We start from the raw sequence: 21846 nt of genomic DNA on the forward strand, positions 1-21846 counted from the left end.
AAGATTGGAGTATAAGAGAGGCTGATCTTACCCGGTCTCTTCCACGCTGCTTTAATGTTGCCTGGTGGTAAGTGTGACTTCAGCTGTCTACAGCCTAGTGACCGGCCATAGCAACGGTTCGAAGGGAATGCAGGCACTAATGGGAGAGTTGCAGCTCCCCCACATTTCTGCAAAAGCCCCTTCTTGCTGGTCCCCCCTCCAGGTGACTCTTTGGCCCTTTTAGGACCTCCCAGCAATGCAAAACTGGACGTGGAAGACAAAAGCTGTCCTCCAAGCATCTATAACAGCCGTGTTGGCGCAAACCAGGGGGAGACTGTGAGTTCTTGTGTCCTCCCCCCACCCCGGTTAAACACTAGGTGATCTTTGGCCAGTCTCTCTCAGCCCTTGGAAGTCAACAAGAGTCAACATTGACTTTTTTTAAAAAAAATAGTGATTGTATTAAAAGTTATAATTACAAAGATATCTTTGAAAATAGATTTTTAATTGCTTTTTAGTTAGTAGGAATCTTTGGATTGATAACTTTTACAGGACTGAGTGAGTTTCCTCCAATCTTTAGCAGAAAATTTTTCAACTACTAACAGGAACCAGACTCAGAGGAAGGAGCAAACTAGAGTAACACTCTGCCCCCAATCTCCCAAATTGGTCCAAGATGCCTGTATCAAAAACAACCTTATAAACAATTTTAATTATGAACTTCTGAGAAATCACAAGAAAGGCACCCTTTTCCAGGAGGACACAAGGTGACCTCTGTAGGAAGGCCACATGTTGCTTCAGCTGGGCACTTTTTCAGAAAGGTGATCTTTGGAAGAGATAAGTGGAGCACAGTGTGATGAAGCGATGCCCAAAGCTATGGGACCTAGCTGGGCAGGAAGCAGGCCCAAGGCTGTGGCACCTCATGGAGAGGGAGGGTTGCTATGCAAGTAGTTGCCTACTTTATAATGAATGTTTCATGAAGACAATTTCTATCCAATTTTTACACAATGAATATTTGCTGATTTTTAGAAGTATACTGAGTCTGCTTTTAAGGGGTAGTACAATGTTAGAAAACAAATGGACCACATGGAGACTACCCTCCCGTCAGCTGAATCATACCTTTTAATGTTATCGAATATTGCCATCTGGCTGCTTTGAAGTACTGCTGTGATTTATTCCTCTTCAATCTGAAAAAGATCTGAAAGACAGGGAATTGGATACATGTCACGTAGAGTTTAAAATGGGTTGTGCCTGATTGTAGAATCTTCTGAATGTTTTCATTACTGAGGGAATAAGGTAGTGTGCCTATGGGGAAAGTTGTCTGTCATTTAAATTTCATTGATTTCAACAAAATTAAGACATGACTTAGTTCAGATCCAGTACATTATCTGCCACTAACTAATATGCCGTGATGTTCCCAATTACCTGCAGATTTTCTCAGATATTTTATCTTCCATCTAGCTGAAACCCACTAGGGTTGGGAGGAGAGAATATATTGGTGATTAGAGGAAGATCTATACCATTACTATTTATTGTTTAGTTTTATTGTGGTTATTATTATGTTAGTTGTATAGATTTTTAATTTGTATACCATCTCGATCTTCTGGAGTGACACAGTTTATAAATCTTACCCATAAATAATAAGTGAATTAAATAGCTTTCCCTTCTTTTTGTTAACAGCTAATTGTGACAATTTCAGTGAACAGTAACTATAGGATGGATCATTGTATTTTTAGGCGAAATTGCAAGTCAATGCTTCCATAAGCATAAATTAAAACTATTACTTTGGCTTTGGAGCTAGCCCAAATTGTGATCAGATGCATAAATCAGTTCTTCCAAGTAGAATCTATGCATAACAGGAGACATATCAGCAGATTCAGGGAAGTTTGCAAAAGTACAATTAATAGTATCAAAATGCTTAGAAACAAAATGCAAGAGAAAAAGACACAAAATACCGTAAGCCCAGATAGAATTAAAATGCTGAATTGCATGCAGTGTTGTGATTATTCTGGAAACTGTTGAACTAATTTGTATAAGCTAATGTGCATCAGAAAGAAAGATACATTTTCTTGTTCATTTTGATTGTATTTATTAAAACTGACCAGTGAATTCCTTGTGGCAATATAATAGGCAATTGACCTGCATCGTTTGTTAAAAAAACTAAGGTACACTTAAGTGAGGTTCAGGCAATGTTATTTTACTTTTAAAAAATAATTTTATTTAAAGACAGTAACATCAGGCTTACCATTAAATCAAAAACAAAACAAAAAGTACTAAAATCGGATATAATAATAAACTCTAGGAACCCAACCATACGTGAGGTGGAAAACATTATGAAGAAAAAGAAAGCCCTAGAAAAATATTGTAAAAAGAAAAAAATGTTCCACATTACTGTTGATGCTGAATGTTGATTGATTGAGCAAGGGAGGGAGGGAAGGAAAATCAATTGAAATGGAGATTATAATGAAGTTTTGTGAAAGAGGGCATGGTTGACTGACTTGGTTGAGTGAACAAAATCACACTGCAAGAGAGAAAATTATTTATAAACTCAGAAACACCACTTTCTGCCACTCTGTTAAAACATGTCTTTGATCACACATTCATGCAGATACTTAATGTCTATGACTAGCACATGTTCTTTATTTTCGCTTAGAAGGCTGCCCAACTCGCAAATGACTTTGGGAACTCATAAGTTTAAAAGCAAGGCAAATAATTACAAAAAAATATATCCAAACATATTCATTTCTTTCATGAACTGACTGATCATAGGTTAGATTTCTTACAATCCATTGCATGTCTATTCAAAAATAAATTGGGCGAGGTAAAATGTGTCTAGAATTACACATTTTTACATTAATTGCACAGAAGTAATTACATAATTACTTTTTCACTCATAACTATTCCTTCTATGATCTCTCTAGAATATTTTGTATAGATTTTACCTTCTCCCCTTTCCTCCTTGCAAAATTGTATTTGATGATGGATTAAATCATAATTGTGAACTGTCAATGGGACCTATTAAGCCAAATATATACAATGAATGAACGAATGAATGAATGAAGTCTAGTACAACCTAATGCTTGGGCTCTCATATTGCGCTGAGATATGATGTAAAAGCATCACAATTAAAATAAGGCATGTACACTGATCAGGACACAAAGGGCAAGTTTACATATGTATTGTTATCTGCATGTCACCACAACTGCAAAGGGCAGAAGGCACCGGATAGCCCCATGTCTTCAGGACGTCTCTGGATCTTGTTGTACCTGTGAATAGTCTGTTCAACGATTTCCAGCTTTCTCCAGGCACAGGTACCAGCTCTTCCATTGGTTCCATCCAGAGTTGGTTCTTTCTTGCTTTCTATAGGTCCATTCTGGTTTCAAATTCTTTGAAGCCTTCCGTCCACTTAAAGCTTTTCCTGGATTTTAATCTCTGATCATCTGGTTATAGTTCTGAGAGTGGGTGTTGTCTACATATAAATGATTTATACCATTTCTCTGTATTCTACCTATTTGGCTATTCAGAACTTATCCTCAAGCCAAAGAGCCTGGCAATTTAGGATTTTTTTTTCAAGAGGCAACTGAGCTTTGTTTTTCTTTGAAGATGTTTTGCTTCTCATCCAAGAAGCTTCTTCAGCTCTGACTGGATGGTGGGGAATGGAAGGATTTATATTCCTTGCAGACAATGGGTCATTTGAATTCTTTTAGACCAGGGGTCTTTAAACTTGGCCCTTTTATGACTTGTGGACTTCAACTCCCAGAATTCCTCAGCCAGTGTGCCTAGCTGAGGAATTCTGGGAATTGAAGTCCACAAGTCATAAAAGGGCCAAGTTTGAAGACCCTGTTTTAGACAGATGCTGAGGCCACTTAGAGGTTTATCTGTGTCCTCAGGTCACCTGAGTAAATGGGTGTGGAACCTTCTTGGAACTGCTGCAAGGTCTGGGTTGTAGACTGGAAATAGATGATGTTGTATCCCTCCCCATCTGTTGAGAGCGCTGTTCAATTTTGATGGTTTCTGACCCCTTTTTTAAACCAGCAGTCCTCTCTGTCCAAAATGTGGACTTTGCTGTCTTCAAAAGAATGGCCTTTGTCTTTTAAATCCAGATGGACTGCTGAATCTTGTCCTGATGGGTTTGTTCTCCTACGTTGTGCCTTGCATTTATGAAGTGGTTGTTTTGTTTCCCCAGTGTACAGATCTGCACATGTGTCACTGCACTGTACTGAATATACCATGATGACTGAGAATCTCCATAGACATTCTTGTGTGCATGCCAGAGATCATCTTCTGGGGGTTAAAAGGGGAGCTGAGGGCAGCACAAAGTTAGAAGAGGTTCCAAACTGAGCTGCATAACGGAAAACACTGGTACAATGAGAGGGAGGAAGCATGCGCAGTTTGAGATGCAGACAACACAGACTCATTCCCAACAGCCGGCACCTGCTTACAACAGTGAAAGGACACAGGGCAGAAAACATCCTGCAGACAAAAAGGTTCCACAACCTACTCAGGTGACCCTGAGGACACAGGTAAACCTCCAAATGGCCCCAACGACTCTCTAAAGAATGCAAATGACCAACTGTCTGCAAGGAATATAAATCCTTCCATTTCCCCGCCACCCAATCAGAACTGAAGAAGCTTCTGGGATGAGAAACGAAACGTCTTCAAAGAAAAAAAACAAGAAAGTCCAGTTGCCTCCTGAAAAAGCACCTTTCTGACACCCATGACTTAGATGACTGAGAATCTCCATAGACCCAAAGTGTCCTCAACTTAAGCAAGCTTCAGCATGGAGCAGCTTCAAATTGCCCTTCGCCTTAGGGTTGCAAGACCTTTCTATGGCTATACCAGGGGGTAGGCAACCTCGGCTCTTTTACGACTCATGGACTTCAACTCCCAGAATTCCTGAGCCAGCCAAGCTGGCTCAGGAATTCTGGGAGTTGAAGTCCATGAGTCGTAAAAGAGCCGAGGTTGCCTACCCCTGGGCTATACGATCAAAACCATGTAGAGATAATAACGATTTCGAAACAACACCGGGAAGAGCGGTCAGGCAGCCATCGCAATCCCACGGCCGCGGCTCCAAAGCTCCCGGCGGCAAAAGCCAGCTTTCTCCAGCGGAATGAGCAAATCAGTTGCGTCCCCGGGAAGGCAGCCCTGATCAATCGACAGAAGAGCAACGGATCGCCTCCCAGGCCGAGGAGTTGCGGCGGTAGGGCGGGCGGGGCATTGCGCGTGCGTAGAGTTGGCCTGGCTATTTTCTCTCTCTCTCTCTCTCTCTCTCCCTCTTTTCCAGCCCCCCGCCCTCCCCTCCAGCTCGCGGCTGCTGCAGCGTCTTCCTCCGCGGGCTCCCTCTGCTGGCGGAGGCAATTGCGGGTCGGCGCGTTCCATGGCCGGCTGCGGGAGACCATGACCGACTACGGGGAAGAACAGCGCAATGAGTTGGAGGCCTTGGAGGCCATCTATCCGGACTCCTACACAGGTAGGGCAGCGAGTTGGAACTGGGCGCTGGGCGGCGCGTGGGTTCGCAGGGCGACGGGGGCAGCGGCAAGTTTCCAGCATGGGGTGAGGATTCTTTTGCCCCGTTCTTCCCGTTCAAGAGTTTTTCTTTCGGGACTGGCCCTTCCAGAACTCGATCCCAGCACCGGTCGCGTTGCCACCTCGTGTGTTGGGAGAAGCTCGAGCGGGTGTTCACTGGTTCGTGAGAATCCAGAAAATTGGATATAAAGAATCCAGCTCTTTGAACTTCGCTTTGGGTTTCCAGCTTTCCGAAAGAGATACGAGAGCCGGGCTCTGATTCTCCTTTGGTACTGTACTAAGGGATGGTTTTGTCTAATCTCATTTCTTTCTTCGGCAATTTAGTGGGGGTGGGGTGGGGAGGGTGCAAGAAAAGGCTTAAGCTCTCCGGTGACTTTGGCTTAGGGGGTGCTTGAACAGCGGGCGGTACAACTCATGCCCTCGGAAGTGGCCTCCTTAAAAAGTCATTCCTGCTTAGGTCCCGATGCCGTCATTCATTCAAACTCGATAGGCTGCACTCTCTGAATGTAATAGCTCTTTTATTAAAACATTTGTGATATAACCATCCTCTGGAATGCTAAAAGCAAGCTTAGAATAAAGTTGACGGTAAAGTCGTAACCCAAAGCGCTTTAAAACACCTCCTTGTAAAACGTAATGATCGGGTAGCGTTTTCTACCCGAGTCACGGTAGTGTAGTGGTTAAGGCACTATTCAGGTCTGTTCACTCACAGAAACTCATTGGGTGATTTTAGACCAGTCTCTTTTTTTTTCTCAGCCGAGCCTAACTCACAAGGATGGTGTTGTGGGGACTCGGTACACCACCTTGAATTCCCAAAGGAAAAGCAGTAGTGTGCGTAAGGTTGCTATTGCACTTCGACTCAGTCATCTGGCTAAACATACACACGTCCTTTCACTCCTGGAGCCTTCACCATTTTAATGGCCTTCTGTGATGTTACTCCAGTTTGTCACATTTTGAACCCTGGTACCCAGGACTGGACACAACTCTTTAAATTTGTTTTGACCAGGGTAAAGTAGAGCAGAACAATAATGTCGTATTATTTGGACTCTGCCCTTGTTAGTGAATCCCAAGATGGCATTTGCCATTTTAGCATCATCATCACCCTGCTGGCTTGTGTTGAGCTTGCAGTTGGCAAGAACATCCACATTCTTTTCACCTGGGATACTGCCAAATCAGCTGCCCACCCCCCATCCTAGGCTTGTATCATATATTATTTCCTATCCCCACATAGAACTGTACATTTTATCTTGTTAATTTTTATCCTGTTCATTTCAGCCCATTGCCTGTCTAGACTTTTAAACATCTTTTTCTCCTCTAAAGTATAAGCTACCTTTCCCAGCTCAGTGTCATCTGCAAAATTGATAAAAGTGCCTCTTTAGCTCCTTTATTCAGTTCCCTGATAAAAATGATGAACAGCACAAGACCCAGGAGACAGTCCTATGGCACTCCATTTGACACTTCCCTCTAAGCTAAAATGGAACCATTAGTGCTGAATGTTGTCTGTCATTCAACCAGTTCTGATTCCATCCAACAGTATTATCTAGCTCATATTTTCTCATTTTATTTGGAGATTGTTATGGGAGACTTCGGCAGAGGTTTTGCTTAGGTCCAGGTGTATTATGACTACAAGTAGTTCTCGGCTTACAGCCATTTGTTCAGCAACTATTCAAAGTCACAGCAGCACTGAAAAACAATGACTTGCAACCTGCTCTCTTGCATTTACAGCCATCCCAGCATCCCCATGGACACATGATCAAAATTTGATTGCTTGGCACCTGGTATATATTTACAACAGTTGCAATATCCCGGGGACATGTAATTTTGCCATTTGCAACTTTTCCAGGGAGCTTCCAACAAGCATAGTCAATGGGGGAAGCTAGATATGTTTCGCTAAATGTCTATGGAAATTCTCAGTCATCCAGATGATGGTTGTCCCAAAGGTGCTTTTTCAGGAGGCAACTGTTTTTCTCTGAAGATGTTTTGCTTCTCATCCAAGAAGCTTCTTCAGCTCTCACTGGATGGTGGGGAATGGAAGAATTTATATTCCTTGCAGACAGCTGGTCATTTGCATTCTTCTAGAGAGTCGTTGAGGCCACTTGGAAGTTCATCTTTGCCCTCAAGGTCATCTGAGTGGTGCAAATGAGTGTGGAGCCTTCTTGAAACTGCTGAAAGGACTGTGTTGCAGACTGGAGATAGATGGTGTCGTATCCATTCCCCTGTCTTGATAGGGGGCTGTTTAGTTTTTTGACATAGATGGCCTCTTTGACCCCTCTTTCAAACCTCATTTTGGACAGAGAGCACCGCTGGTTTGAAAGAGGGGTCAAAAAAGAGGGATATGCACCATCTATCTCCAGACTACAGCACAGTCCTTTCAGCAGTTCCAAGAAGGCTCCACACCCATTCGCACCACTCAGGTGACCTTAAGGACACAGATAAACTTCCAAGTAGTCTCAATAACTGTCTAAAAGAATGCAAATGACCAGCTGTCTTCAAGGAATATAAATCCTTCCATTGCCCACCATCCAGTCAGAGCTGAAGAAGCTTCTTGGATGAGAAGCGAAACGTCTTCAGAGAAAAAATAAGAAAGTCCAGTTGTCTCTTGAGAAAAGCACCTTTGGGTCAATATGTTTTGCTCAACAGCTGCAGTGATTTGCTTAACAATTGTGGCAAAAAAAAGGTTGTGAAATCAGGTGCCACTCACTTAACCATCACCTTGCTGAGCAGTGGAAATTCTGGTCCCAATTGTCATCGGTTAAGTCGAGGACTACCTGTATTAGATTTACCTTTTCTGTAAGGTTAGTAACTATGTCAAAGAAGGAAATAAGGCTAGTGTGGCATGAACTCTTTGCCATAAACCCCAGGTTGTTCTTGTTGGCTGTAGAATGCCTACCTGATATTTATAAATACATTGTTCAATAATCTCTTGACAGTATAGATGTGAAGCTGGCAGGTCCATACTTTTTTGTATCCTTCTCATCCACTTAAATTTGGAATAATATTTGCTCTCCTCCAATCTTTTGAGATCTCACCTTCCTCCGGGAGTTTTCAAACATGACTAAAGAACAATCCTGCAATCATAGCTTCTACTTCCTTCGGTGCCCAAGATATAATAAATTCATGTATTTCATGCTCTGTGTTCCAATAGCTTTCTGCTTTATACCTTGACTGAACTAATTAAAAGGAGTGTTGTGGTGGTATCATAGTGTAATGATGACACCAAGCAACAAAATCTGGCTTCAGCATTCAGACTGTGGAAAATGAATCTAGTGTCCATATTTATCTGGCTTACTGATCCAGTGGCATCAAACTATGCATATCCACTCACATCCAAAGGGAGTCAGGATCTTCATAATCCAATGTGGATTTCTCAGACTCTTAATGGGTTGCTGGGGATAGTGGTTAAGAATTGTGCCGATCAATTAGCAGGGGTCCTGACAAGGATTTTTAACATCTCCTTGCAATTGCCCTGTGTACCATCCTGCTTGAAAGCAGCTATCATTGTCCCAGTCCCGAAGAAAACAGCAGTTGGGTGCCTGAATGTCTACAGACCTATTGCATTAACATCTGTAGTGATGAAATGCTTCAAAAGACTGGTTCTCCAACAATTTAGGACATGCCTCCCACCGGATTTTGACAAACATCAGTTTGCCTACAGGGGGAATAGGTCGACAGACGATGCCATAGCTACTGCTCTACATTCTGTAGCAAGCCATCTGGAGAAACCTGGAAGCTATGTCAGGATGCTTTTCATTGATTATAGCTTGGCTTTCAACACCATTCTGCCAAACATCCTTATTGAAAAGTTGACTGACTTGAATTCCCCCCCCCTCCATCTGTGATTGGATTAAAGACTTTCTGAGGGACTGGCTACAAACAGTGAGGGTCGGGTCTGTTTCATCCACCCCCCTGAAGCTTTACAAGGGCTCGCCACAGAATTGTGTGCTTAGGCCCTACCTGTACTCACTGTACACATATGATTGTGTATCGTCCGACCCACCCACTGCGATCATTAAGTTTGCAGATGATATCACTGTAGTGGGTCTTATTACAGGTGGAGATGAAACAGCGTACAGGGGGAGGTACAAAAACTATCCCTATGGTGTTTAGAGAACAACTTGCACCTGAACATCAGCAAGACGAAGGAGATGGTGCTAGACTTCTGGAGGAAAAGAGAGGAACCTGCCCCACTTTACATCAGGGGAAGCTCTGTGGAGAGAGTTTCCTCCTTTAAATTTCTGGGAGTCTACCTCTGTGAAGATCTTACCTGGAAAGTCAATACAACTCAGGTGGCCAGAAATGCCTAACAGAGACTCCACTTCCACAGGGTCTTGTGGAAGAACAGGGTAGAAACTGCTAATGACCTTCTTTTACCGGTCTACTATAGAGAGCATCCTCTCACACTGTATTGCGGTTTGGTATGCTGGCCTGACAGCTGCGGATAGGAAGATATTACAGAGGGTGGTGAGCACAGCACAAAACATCATGGGCTGTCCCTGACACCACTGGATGACATCGCCAGGGCTCGCTGCCTTGGAAGAGTGAGGAAAATTTTCATGGACGACTCACACCCTGGTTGGTACCTCTTTACTCTCCTACCATCTGGTAGGAGATATAAGAGTATAGCTAGCCATACCAACAGGCTAAAGAACAGCTTCTATCAATGGGCTGTCAGGCTCTTGAACGGGAAATAACTTTATGTATGATTGACTTGTGAGGCTGATGTGTTGTGTGCAATTAGCTCACGTGGTGTAATAAGATGGTGGGTTTGTTGTCACTGTGAGTTGTGGTGGTGGGGGCACGAAGGGAGGCTCAGCCAATCTCAATGTATACATGGTTGTACTTTGACAATAAAGGTTCATTCATTCATAATTCATTCAGTAAATGCTGTGTGTTCAGGTAATAGCTCAGTGGTTTTTGCCTGTAAAGCATGTGGTCTAGCTCTTTATTCCTCAGAGGGTACACAGGCTGTATGGATTTGACTTCAGGCCGCTCTGATTGAAAGCATAAACTCTGTTTTAAAAAAAGAAGCATATAAATAAAGTCAGATTTACATATCTGTTTGTTTAAAGTGAAGAACAGAATTTCAGCAGTTTAGAACTAAAGAAATTTACATGCCAATTTGCAACGGTATTCTTTTAAAAAAAACCATATGAAAAATAGTTTTTCTTATCTGTTCTTTTCTTCAACAGTGTTATCAGAAAACCCTACAAGTTTCACTATCACTGTGACATCTGAAGCAGGAGAAAATGATGAAAGTAAGATGAATGCCTCTCAGTGTTTATATGGGGGGGAAATCTCAGAGAGAATAATTTTGTACAAATAATTGAAAGCAAGAGCAGATTATTTCAGTATGAAACAGTGAAAGGCTTGGAAATCTATGATGCTTCTATTGGGGAAAATATTGGATTTTACTGCAGAAAATTCAAGTTGAAATCTTTATTTGGAAATAAACTGCTGGATTGCTTTGGGCAAGTTGTTGTCCTGAAGGTGTTTCAGTGAGGCTTTCCAATAAAATGAAAATGATGGTTTGACTGAGTTCCATGTTACCTTCATACTTGAGTCAATTGATCAAAAAACCTGGGATTCGTGGTACAAGACATGAGAAATATTACCTGGATATTTGGTTTGGCACAGCAACCAAACAGGACAGTTAGAGACTTCAATGCAATGGATCAATTGCAGAAAAAACAATTGCAACCAGCCTGCCTTCCACTGAGGATTTGTACACTGCACGAATCAGAAAGAAGGCTGAGAAAATATCTACAGATGTCACATCCTGGACACAAATTGTTTCAACTCCTCCCCTCAGGACGCTGTTACAGGGCATTGCATGCCAAAACAATTAGACACAAAGACAGTTTTTTCCCCCATGCCATCACTCTGCTGAACACCTAATTCCCACAGCTCTGTCTTAGGCCTAAAGATATTTACCCATGTAGTAGGCTGTATTGATATTATCCTTCTCATCTTTCCTAATACCTTCTCCTATTGGTATTTATGATTTATCACTTGTTGTATCTTATGATTAATGATTGTAACTATGATCTCTGATCTATGACCTACCACTCTGTTGTTTGTACACTGAGAGCTTATGCGCCGGAAACAAATTTCTTGTGTGTTCAGTCACACTTGATTAATACAGAATTCTATTCTATGAATATAGTGAAGATAATTTCATAATATTTTCAAAGCCTGGATTATAAAGTTCAAATGCATACTTACAAGTAGAAAACAAATCACTTGTTTCAATACAAGTGAGTTTTTTATAAATTGAAGCTTACTCATATACTTGGAGACCAAAGGATATGTTAGATCTTGTCCTTCTAGCATGGAGAGAAAAATGTCCTCCAATACAAAACTCTTCTAGTAGAGACAATCAGAGTTGGGAGTAGATTGAGAATCTCTTACTCTTCTGCTTATCCACATCTCTACGAATATTAAAAGTTCAATAAAGTAATTTTTAAAACCATGAAAGATGATTTAAAAAAAGAAAGTAGAAACTGCTACTTATTCTCATCTGCTGTCTGCCAGCAGGAATCCCAACAGTGTTTTGAGTGGAATGGATTGTTTGTCTTCTGATCTTCCCACAAGCAATGATAATATTACTAACTAAATGGCCAATATTAGTAATTTCAGTTGGACATTTCAGTTGCTTTTTTTCTGTTGCACTACAGCTGTTCAGACAACCCTCAAATTCACCTATTCAGAAAAGTATCCAGATGAAGTTCCATTGTGTGAATTGCTTGCACATGAGAATCTTGAGAATAATGACATTGCAGACTTATTAAAACTACTGCAGGAGCAGGTAAGGATTATTCAGAGCAAATTGTTTTTTCTTGGTTCCAGTAGTTCTTTAGAGGCAGTTCAACTTTTATTCAGTGAGTAAAAATACATGTGACTTGAAAACTGGAAGATAAACAAGATTATGTCAAAACTGTCATGATTAGATTTTCCAAGTTAAAGGTTCATAGATATTGCAGATGATACAAATGAATATAAGTACTTCATAATTTATTTTATAAAACTGGGTATTTTATAAAACGGGTATTAGATGGGAGTGAAGTTAGAACATCTTATAGAAGATACAAGTGTTTATGTCATTTCATAATAATTATCAAATTTCGATGTTCACAAACTTTGAAATGCATTGTAGGGTTGAAAAAAATCTTAGTGGCAACCCAACACATTTTTTAAAATTCCAAAATCACTTGCAAAATCACTTGCTGCCATGAGCAGCATATCAATGAAAACTGAAAAGTTTTGTTGGTGACAAGGTTTATTATATGTTTCTACCTACTTTGAATTGTGTTTTAAAGCCATTCCTACCACACATTTTTTTGTAACAGAAATTATGATTTTAACTCCAACTAAGTTCTTTGCAAGTAAAGCTATTTTCGTTTTTTATTTCAGGCAGAAGAGAATCTAGGTATGGTAATGATCTTCACGCTGGTGTCAGCTGTGCAAGAAAAACTGAATGAAATAGTAGATCTAATGAAAACAAGAATAGAAGCTGAAAAGAAACAGAAGGAAAAAGAGGCAGAGGAGGCAGAAAAGGTGATAAAAATTCATCAGCACATTGTTGTAAGAAAGAAAAAGTAGCATTTGCAGTATTTGAATCTATACCCTGATTTTTTACAGTGTTTCCAGTCTGATACAAGGATCACTGGAGAACAAAATGGTGATATTGGTGGATGGATGGATGGATGGATGGATGGATGGATGGATAGATAGATAGATAGATAGATAGATAGATAGATAGATAGATAGATAGATAGATAGAAACAGACAGACAGCACACAGACAGATAGATGATGGATGGCAGGCTTCTCATCCAAAGTCATGTAACATTATATAATACAAACCTATGGATTGTGTTTTGTTGTTGCAATACTAAGAATCCAGAAGCTTAAAGCTCACTTGTATTTTCTTTTTATGGACCAATATTCTGTTTAATAGAAATATATATTTGTATACATGTATGTGTACATGTGTGTGTGTGTAAGTACATGTGTGTATACTAAGTGAATACACGCATGCCCGCGCACACACACGGTCTTGTATTCTTTGCAGAAAGGTGGGAAACATGAAGGGATTCAGTATGGCTACAAATGTTGTTGAAGTAGATAAACTAAATTATCTGAACTCAAGCTGGGTAACATGATGGTGGTGAGAGAAAAGTTGGGATGTTCTTTCAGCCTCGCCAAGAATCCTGTGATTAGGTTGGTCCACTTTTAGGATTCTTGCCATCTGGATAAATTTAGTATTTGCTAAAGTGTAGTGGTTAAAGGCAGCAAGCTACAATCCCGGAGATCATAGGTTCTAGTCCTGCCTTAGGCATGAAACCATCTGGGTGACCTTAGCCAGTCACTTTCTCTCAGCCCTAAGAGGAAGCCAATGGAAAACCACTCGCAGAAAACTTTGCCAACCCCCCCCCCTGCAAGAATTGGTCTAAACAATCCCCATGAGTCAAAACAGATTCAAAGGTGCACATGCCCGCCCATACATAAATGAAAGGAAAATAGCCCTATTCAATCAATTAGTTTACCCTTAGCAGAGGATAGGAAAAATTTATTCTGTTGATTTATGGTTGCTGAATGACAGTCTCTTGGCTTTCTCATCTCTTTTAAATTGGCTTATTAATATAGTGTGACAAATAGGACCCAATATAATCCCATAGTCTGCATGTGAAATCTTGGATCAGGTTAGTTAGATAAACTATCTACGGAACCATAATATGTGTGTAAGTGTATCTAATGACTAAGAATACATTTACATAGAATAATGTAATTACATACAGGTAATTCTCAATTTAGGACTGTTATTGAGCCTGGAATTATGGTTGGAAGTTGTGTTGATTGTTGAAAATAACCAGGGTTATTAAGCAAATTCCCAGTTGCTAAACAAACACCAACTAGTTAAGTAAACCCATTGTTTTTTTTGCCAGAAATTGAAAATAAACATCAGTTTCTAGTAAAAAAAATCCCATTGTAAATTGCTGTTATATGATCACTGCAAACAGACATAAATGCAGACCAGTTGCCAAATGCCCCAAATGTGATCACATGACTATAGGATGTGGTGTGTGTGTGTGTGTAGGTGTTGGAACTTTGAATTTGAGTTTGGCATTGCACAACAAAACAACTAGACACAATGCCTCACTCTGCTAAATAACTAATTCCCACAACATTGTCAAACAATTTAGTAGGGCTGTATTACTATTATCCTTCTCATCCTTCCTATTACCTATTCCTCATCTTTTTAAGACTACAACTTTGTTACTTGTATCTTGCGATTTATATTGTTTTTTAGTATCCTAGTATGATTTATGTTGATTGCTTATTTAGAATCCTATGGCCATTGCCGAGTGTGGTGTCTTATGATTTATGATGAAAGTATTTTTATGATGATTACGATCATGATTTATCACTGTTGCTTGTATGTACACTTTATGCGCTGGTGACAGACTCCTTGTGTGTCCCATCAAACTTGGCCAATAAAGAATTCTAATTCTAATTCTAAATACCATTTTGGGGGGGTCCATTGTAACTTCGGACTGTGGCTAAGTGACCAGTTGTAAGTCAAGGACTACCTGTAACGTCCTATTTTTAGGAAGAGGACTACAGTTACTTTTGGCCTTGGATTTTCCTTGGTTGCGTTTGTTTGCTCCTTTGTTGTGCTATTTATTTATTTTATTTTGAAGTATATAGCCAGGATGATGATATGATGATGACAACAACGGTAATTGCTTTAAATCTTTGTGTGCCACTTTCCACTTCCCATTAAAGAATCTCAAAGTAATTGTTATCAGTACTGTCAACAGAACTGTTTCACAACAGTTCTGACTGGGATTATAGTTGCCTCTGTTGCCTACTTGATTATGTGAGAATAGGTTTGGTGTATCAAACCTGGAAAGCCGGTGACATTATTAGGCTGCTATTATCCTTTGTTACATTTTTTTGTAACATTATCTTATTTTTCTCCATTTGTGTAGCAATGTTTTCATGGCACCCCTGTCACTATTGAAAACTTTCTACGCTGGAAGGCAACATTTGATTTGGAGCTTTTAGAAATCAAAAGAAAAAAGATGAAAGAAGAAGAACAGTGTGGCAAAAATAAATTAACAGGTGGGATATCATAGTCTGTCTTATATAAGACATGTGCCTGGTGTTAGATTGTCCCTGGTGGATTTTATTTTTTCATTTGATATATTAAATCCACACAAGCTGTTTCAAATTGGTTAGTCATGCAACACTGGGTGGTGAAAAATAACAGTGTTCAAGAAAGCAGTCCACATTATCCACAGGAATACAGAAGTTAAACAACTGACATTGATAAATGTTTGAATAGATATTTTTACTGGAGTTGCTAAGAAATACAATGATACCTCAGTACTCATCATTAATTGATTCTGGGAGCACAATGAGTTATCAGAAACAATGGGTACCAATCAATTTTTTCCTGTAAGGAATAAAGTAGTGAGTCACAAGGCAGCTGATCTACATACGTTCTTGTGTGTTGAGTATCAAACAAGTACTGGGCAAAATTTCCATGTCAAAATGTGTTGAGTACCAAATTCTATGAGTTTCAAAGTAGCTGAATTACAAGGACGGAACTGCATCCTTGAGTTGTTCAAGTTGCTAATATCACATACCCTAGTTCTGTAAGAGATAAAGGTTATCAAATTCAGAAGGGGCCTTCTCTTCTATAGGATTTTTGTCTTAGATTACAATTGTATTAAACACAGAAAGAAAACCTAATTTTCTCTAATATAGTATGCAGGAAGACATACAGTCATGGCCAAAATTGTTGGCACCCCAGAAATTTTTCCAGAAAATCAAGTATTTCTCACAGAAAAGTATTGCAGGAACACATGTTTTGCTATACACAGGTTTATTCCCTTTGTGTGTATTGGAACACAACAAAAAAAGGGAGGAAAAAAAGCAAATTGGACATAATGTCAAACAAAACTGCAAAAATGGGGCGGACAAAATTATTGGCACCCTTTCAAAATTGTGGGTAAACAAGATTGTTTCAAGGATGTGATGCTCCTTTAAACTTACCTGGGGCAAGTAACAGGTGTGGGCAATATAAAAATCACACCTGAAAGCAGATAAAAAGGAGAGAAGTTCACTTAGTCTTTGCATTGTGTGTCTGTGTGTGCCACGCTAAGCATGGACAACAGAAAGAGGAGAAGAGAACTGTCTGAGGACTTGAGAATCAAAAATGTGGACAAATATCAACAATCTCAAGGTTACAAGTCCATCTCCAGAGATCTAGATTTGCCTTTGTCCACAGTGCGCAACATTATCAAGAAGTTTGCGACGCATGGCACTGTAGCGAATCTCCCTGGTCGTGGACAGAAGAGAAAAATTGATGAAAGGTTGCAATGCAGGATAGTCCGGATGGTGAATAAGCAGCCCCAAACAAGTTCCAAAGGAATGCAAGCTGTCCTGCAGGCTCAGGGAGCATCAGTGTCAGCGCAAATTATCCGTCGACATTTAAATGAAATGAAACGTTATGGCAGGAGACCCAGGAGGACCCCACTGCTGACACAGAGACATAAAAAGCAAGATTACAGTTTGCCAAAATATACTTGAGTAAGCCAAAATCCTTCTGGGAAAACGTCTTGTGGACAGATGAGACCAAGATAGAGCTTTTTGGTAAAGCACATCATTCTACTGTTTACCGAAAACGAAATGAGGCCTACAAAGAAAAGAACACAGTACCTACAGTGAAATATGGTGGAGGTTCAATGATGTTTTGGGGTTGTTTTGCTGCCTCTGGCACTGGGTGCCTTGAATGTGTGCAAGGCATCATGAAATCTGAGGATTACCAAAGGATTTTGGGTTGCACTGTAGAGCCCAGTGCCAGAAAGCTGGGTTTGCATCTGAGATCTTGGGTCTTCCAGCAGGACAATGACCCCAAACATACGTCAAAAAGCACCCAGAAATGGATGGCAAGAAAGCGCTGGAGAGTTCTGAAGTGGCCAGCAATGAGTCCAGATCTGAATCCCATTGAACACCTGTGCAGAGATCTTAAAATTGCTGTTGGGAAAAGGTGCCCTTCCAATAAGAGAGACCTGGAGCAGTTTGCAAAGGAAGAGTGGTCCAAAATTCCTGGTTAGAGGTGTAAGAAGCTTATTGATGGTTATAGGAAGCGACTGATTTCAGTTATTTTTTCCAAAGGGTGTGCAACCAAATATTAAGTTAAGGGTGCCAATAATTTTGTCCGCCCCATTTTTGCAGTTTTGTTTGACATTATGTCCAATTTGCTTTTTTTCCTCCCTTTTTTGTTGTGTTCCAATACATACAAAGGGAATAAACCTGTGTATAGCAAAACATGTGTTCCTGCAATACTTTTCTGTGAGAAATACTTGATTTTCTGGAAGAATTTCTGGGGTGCCAACAATTTCGGCCATGACTATATTAGGGATAAGGGAGTGGAGAAGGCTTGTGCACACTATGGTTGTTATTTGCATGAACAAATCTAGACCAGGTCCAGATTGTAACTAAGGGTGAGGCCTTAGGTGTAATGTGTTGTGTTTGTTTAAAGATAATTCAATTTAATCATAGCTCGCCATATTATCTGACAGTGGAAATTATCTAGTCATCACTCTTCAGACTTCAAAGTCAAAAAGTACTGCAGTTCTTGGTATTTGAGTTGCATTTTCATTCTTCTACTCCATCATAAGATTATCTTCAGAGTTGTAATATAAAGTATAAATATGTTCATTATACCATTCTCCAAATCAACCTAATTCTTTTATTTCTTAATAGGAAAGCAGCTGTTTGAGACAGATCATAACCTTGATACGTCTGATATTCAGTTCTTAGAAGATGGTAACCTTCTATTATTTCTACTTTAATTGCTATAGAATATGATTTTAATGGTAAAAGCTATTTACTACTAAATGTACTGGCATTTACCATTAAATGTACTGGTATTTTCATATCAATTGGCTAAATTTTGCCTTCAAAAAAGCTACTGATATGCTTTTGGAAATAAGCAGTTACTTTTGGTTCAGTGGTAATGTGAAATCTGGGAGATATCCCTTTAAACAAAATTGCTAAGCATATTGATTTGTGCCTTACATTGTAAGCCGCCCTGAGTCTTCGGAGAAGGGCGGGATATAAATGGGATTATATATGTGTGTGTGTGTGTGTGTGTGTGTGTGTGTGTAAATCTCTACATGGGGCTGCCCTTGAGGACCACTCGGAGGCTTCAACTGGTGCAGAATGCGGCCGCGCGAGTTGTGATGGGGGTCTCCCGATACTCCCATGTAACACCTCTACTCCGCGAGCTGCATTGGCTTCCGGTTGCCCTCCGGGTGAAATTCAAGGTGCTGGTCATCACCTATAAAGCCCTACATGGCTTGGGTCCGGGGTATCTGAGGGAACACCTGCTCCCGGCATCAAGTTCCCTTCGTCCAGTGTGCTCCCACAGGGAGGGTCTTCTCAGGGTGCCACCGGTAAGAGATTGCCGGCGGGTAACACCCAGGGATAGGGCCTTCTCAGTGGGGGTGCCTGCCCTGTGGAACCAGCTGCCAGTGGAGCTGAGGACTGCCCCCGACCTCTGTTCATTCTGCCGGGTCCTGAAGACCTGGCTCTTCGAGCTCTCTGGCCCAGGCTGAGGATTAATTTATTTTAATTGGGGTTTTACTTGTACAGGGATAAATTTAATCTTTTTTAAACTTGGTTTTTAACTTTTGTATTTTTGGTTTTTAATTCCCTGTAAACCGCCCTGAGTCCTCCGGGAAAGGGCGGTATATAAATGTAATAAAATAAAATAAATAAATAAATAAATTACTAACAAAGAATTAAGGGAGACTGAAATGCATATACATATACATATACATATACATACATACACACACACACACACACACACACACACACACACACACACACACACACACATATATATATATATATATATATATATATATATATATATATATATATATATATATATATATATATTCTTCCATCTGTATCTGCCCTCTTAATATGGTGATGAGCCTCTAGCAGAAAGGAAAAAGCTAACTGAGCAAGCATCTCTGCTTATGTGGATATAAAATGCTAAATGCCAGCTGAAATCAAATAACTTTGGATGTGGCTTAAACTGAGGATAGATCTGAAAAACACCAGTTTTAATGCTTGAAATATTTATGGTCCCTTATAGGATTCCATTTTGCTGATATCACATGCACTTTTTCTTAAAAAAAATGTTTTGCAAATAACAAATGGCCAAGAAAACTGCAGGGACTAGTCCAAGCAGCTGCAGGAAGTCAAAACTGACTCGAAAGCATACACACAGAAAAAGCTTTGGCTTACATGCCTACATCGCTTACATGCCTAATTGTATGTATTTTTCCTCCAAAATAAACGTCAAGCTTGATGATTATCAAGGACAGAATTATGGAAGACAGAAGGTGTCACTATTGCTCCACAGTTATGTTTTTCTTCCTTGTCCAGAGATGTATATCATTGATCCTGTGTGATTAACTCAGACTCAAACTATAGACTGGCGACATATCCACTCCTTTTCCCAAGATGCTTGTTTAACTGCAGGAGACTTCTCAGAGGATCCATAACATAAGCAGTTGAAAAAGCAATCTGAAGAAGACAGTTTAACTACTTTTGGCTTGCAGAAAATTGTACTCCTTTTTGGAAAAAAAAGTAATAACCTTAATTTTTATGTTACTTATTCAAAATGATAAAATGGCAAGTATCGAGATATCTCTTTAACCTCATGAGCCATGCTACATGGGTCCTGTACAGTATTCCTTCAGAATTTATTACATGTCACATAAAAGAACACAATTTAAGCTCAATCCCATTTGCTTGAATTGATTGTGTAGATACAGACCGTCCACTGTCTGGTTTCTGTCTTCTTTGCGTGCTGGGTCAGACTGCTAAGTGGTCATTACAAGCACCCAGTTTGGAATTCAACTCTTTTCTCTCTGTTATCTTTATTTTCCTTTTTCCCCCTCTCTCCCAGGTGGAAACAATGTGGAAGTAGATGAATCATTGTTCCAGGAAATGGATGATTTGGAATTGGAGGATGATGAGGACGATCCGGACTACAACCCTGTTCATCTAGATAGTGACTAAATCTGAAATCCCTCCACTAGCTACTCTGATCGTAGGTTTGGTTGGATACTTGTACCCAGAAAGATGCACATGTGATTTGGATATCTTTTTCTTCAAAGAAGAGGGTGGACGTATTTTAAGACCAAGTGACTTCTTTTCTGGTGGCTTTCAGCCCAGGTAATAAACAGACTTTTAACATTTGAGATTTGTGTCTCTTTGTGTATTCGGGAAAAAACAGAAAATTCTCTTCTCAAATTAATTGCATTGTTGTACTAAGGGCTTAAGGGATGCGGTGGCTCAGTGGGTTAGGACGGTGAGCTTGTCGATCAGATGGTCGGCAGTTTGGTGGGTCGAATCCCGAGTGCCACGTAACAGAGTGAGCGCCTGTTACTCATCCCAGCTTCTGCCAACCTAGCAGCTTGAAAGCACGTAAAAATGCAAGTAGAAAAATAGGGATCACTACGGTGGGAAGGTAACAGCCGTCCTGTGCACCTTTGACGTCTAGTCATGTCGGCCATCACGGAGACATCCTCGGACAAGCGCTGGCTCTTCAACTTTGAAATGGAGATGTGCGTGGGAACCTTTACCTTTACTAAGGGCTTGGATTACAATAGTTTTGAAGGTGATGCTTTTTTCTTCTTCAATTATAAATCACCGTAATTCATTGTAGGAGGAGAGTTCTGAAGGGAAATTGTCTTTCTTCTTTGTTTGGAACATATCGTTCTTGACAGCACCTTGAAGATTACAAAATTATGATAGGATGCTTATTTTAGAAGAAGGATGAGACTTACACCTTCCCGAAAGAATGATAGTTTTTGTCTGGTGCTATAATCTTAAAGTTTAACAAGAAGTCTGTGTTGATGCCAATAAGCTCAGTTTTCTCCTGAAGCATATCCCTCAAACCTGCCAGGTTTATTGTAAAAAATGTAAAAAAAGTGAACAATAAACTTCCAGAAGCTGGAAGTAGCTTCTTTGGAAATGGTTCAGATTATATTTCATCTTCCCAATGTTTCAGTAAGAAAATTCTATTACGCCCTATAATTGAAACTTTAAAGTTCATCTCTGTCTTTACAATCAGAGATTCAAAAAATCAGCTGTCGGTGTGCTATATAAAAATTAATTTTGGATGTTTTGTGTGGCTGATGGGTAAAACCTCTAAAAACCTGTATCTACAATAGATTAATCCATTGTCACTGAAAAAATGTTTTGGGGTCTCCTGTCTCACTTGCTAAAATGTAATTCATGGGAAGCATTCTTA

The 21846-nt window shown here is 40.1% G+C and overlaps 1 protein-coding gene across 1 annotated transcript; it reads left to right on the forward strand.

Moving 5' to 3' along the window:
- The first annotated feature begins 5170 nt into the window (after positions 1 to 5170).
- On the forward strand, positions 5171 to 20791 carry RWDD1 (RWD domain containing 1). Its single transcript, XM_083348997.1, has 7 exons — positions 5171 to 5443; positions 10686 to 10751; positions 12171 to 12301; positions 12907 to 13050; positions 15488 to 15620; positions 18273 to 18335; positions 20497 to 20791. Exons 1-7 carry the CDS (start codon positions 5371 to 5373, stop codon positions 20607 to 20609), a joined length of 723 nt encoding a protein of 240 aa, XP_083205123.1. The 5' UTR covers positions 5171 to 5370; the 3' UTR covers positions 20610 to 20791.
- Positions 20792 to 21846: the final 1055 nt, after the last annotated feature.

The sequence above is a fragment of the Vipera ursinii genome (genome assembly GCF_947247035.1).
Source record: "Vipera ursinii genome assembly, chromosome: 1".
In the NCBI taxonomy this organism is placed as follows: domain Eukaryota; kingdom Metazoa; phylum Chordata; class Lepidosauria; order Squamata; family Viperidae; genus Vipera; species Vipera ursinii.

What these genes read in the sequence shown, in the direction of transcription:
- RWDD1 (XM_083348997.1), top strand. Translation starts at nt 5,371, where the DNA reads ATGACCGACTACGGGGAAGAACAGCGCAATGAGTTGGAGGCCTTGGAG. An exon ending in CTATCCGGACTCCTACACAG is followed by an intron (nt 5,444 to 10,685) that starts GTAGGGCAGCGA and finishes TTTCTTCAACAG; the next exon opens with TGTTATCAGAAAACCCTACA. An exon ending in AGCAGGAGAAAATGATGAAA is followed by an intron (nt 10,752 to 12,170) that starts GTAAGATGAATG and finishes GTTGCACTACAG; the next exon opens with CTGTTCAGACAACCCTCAAA.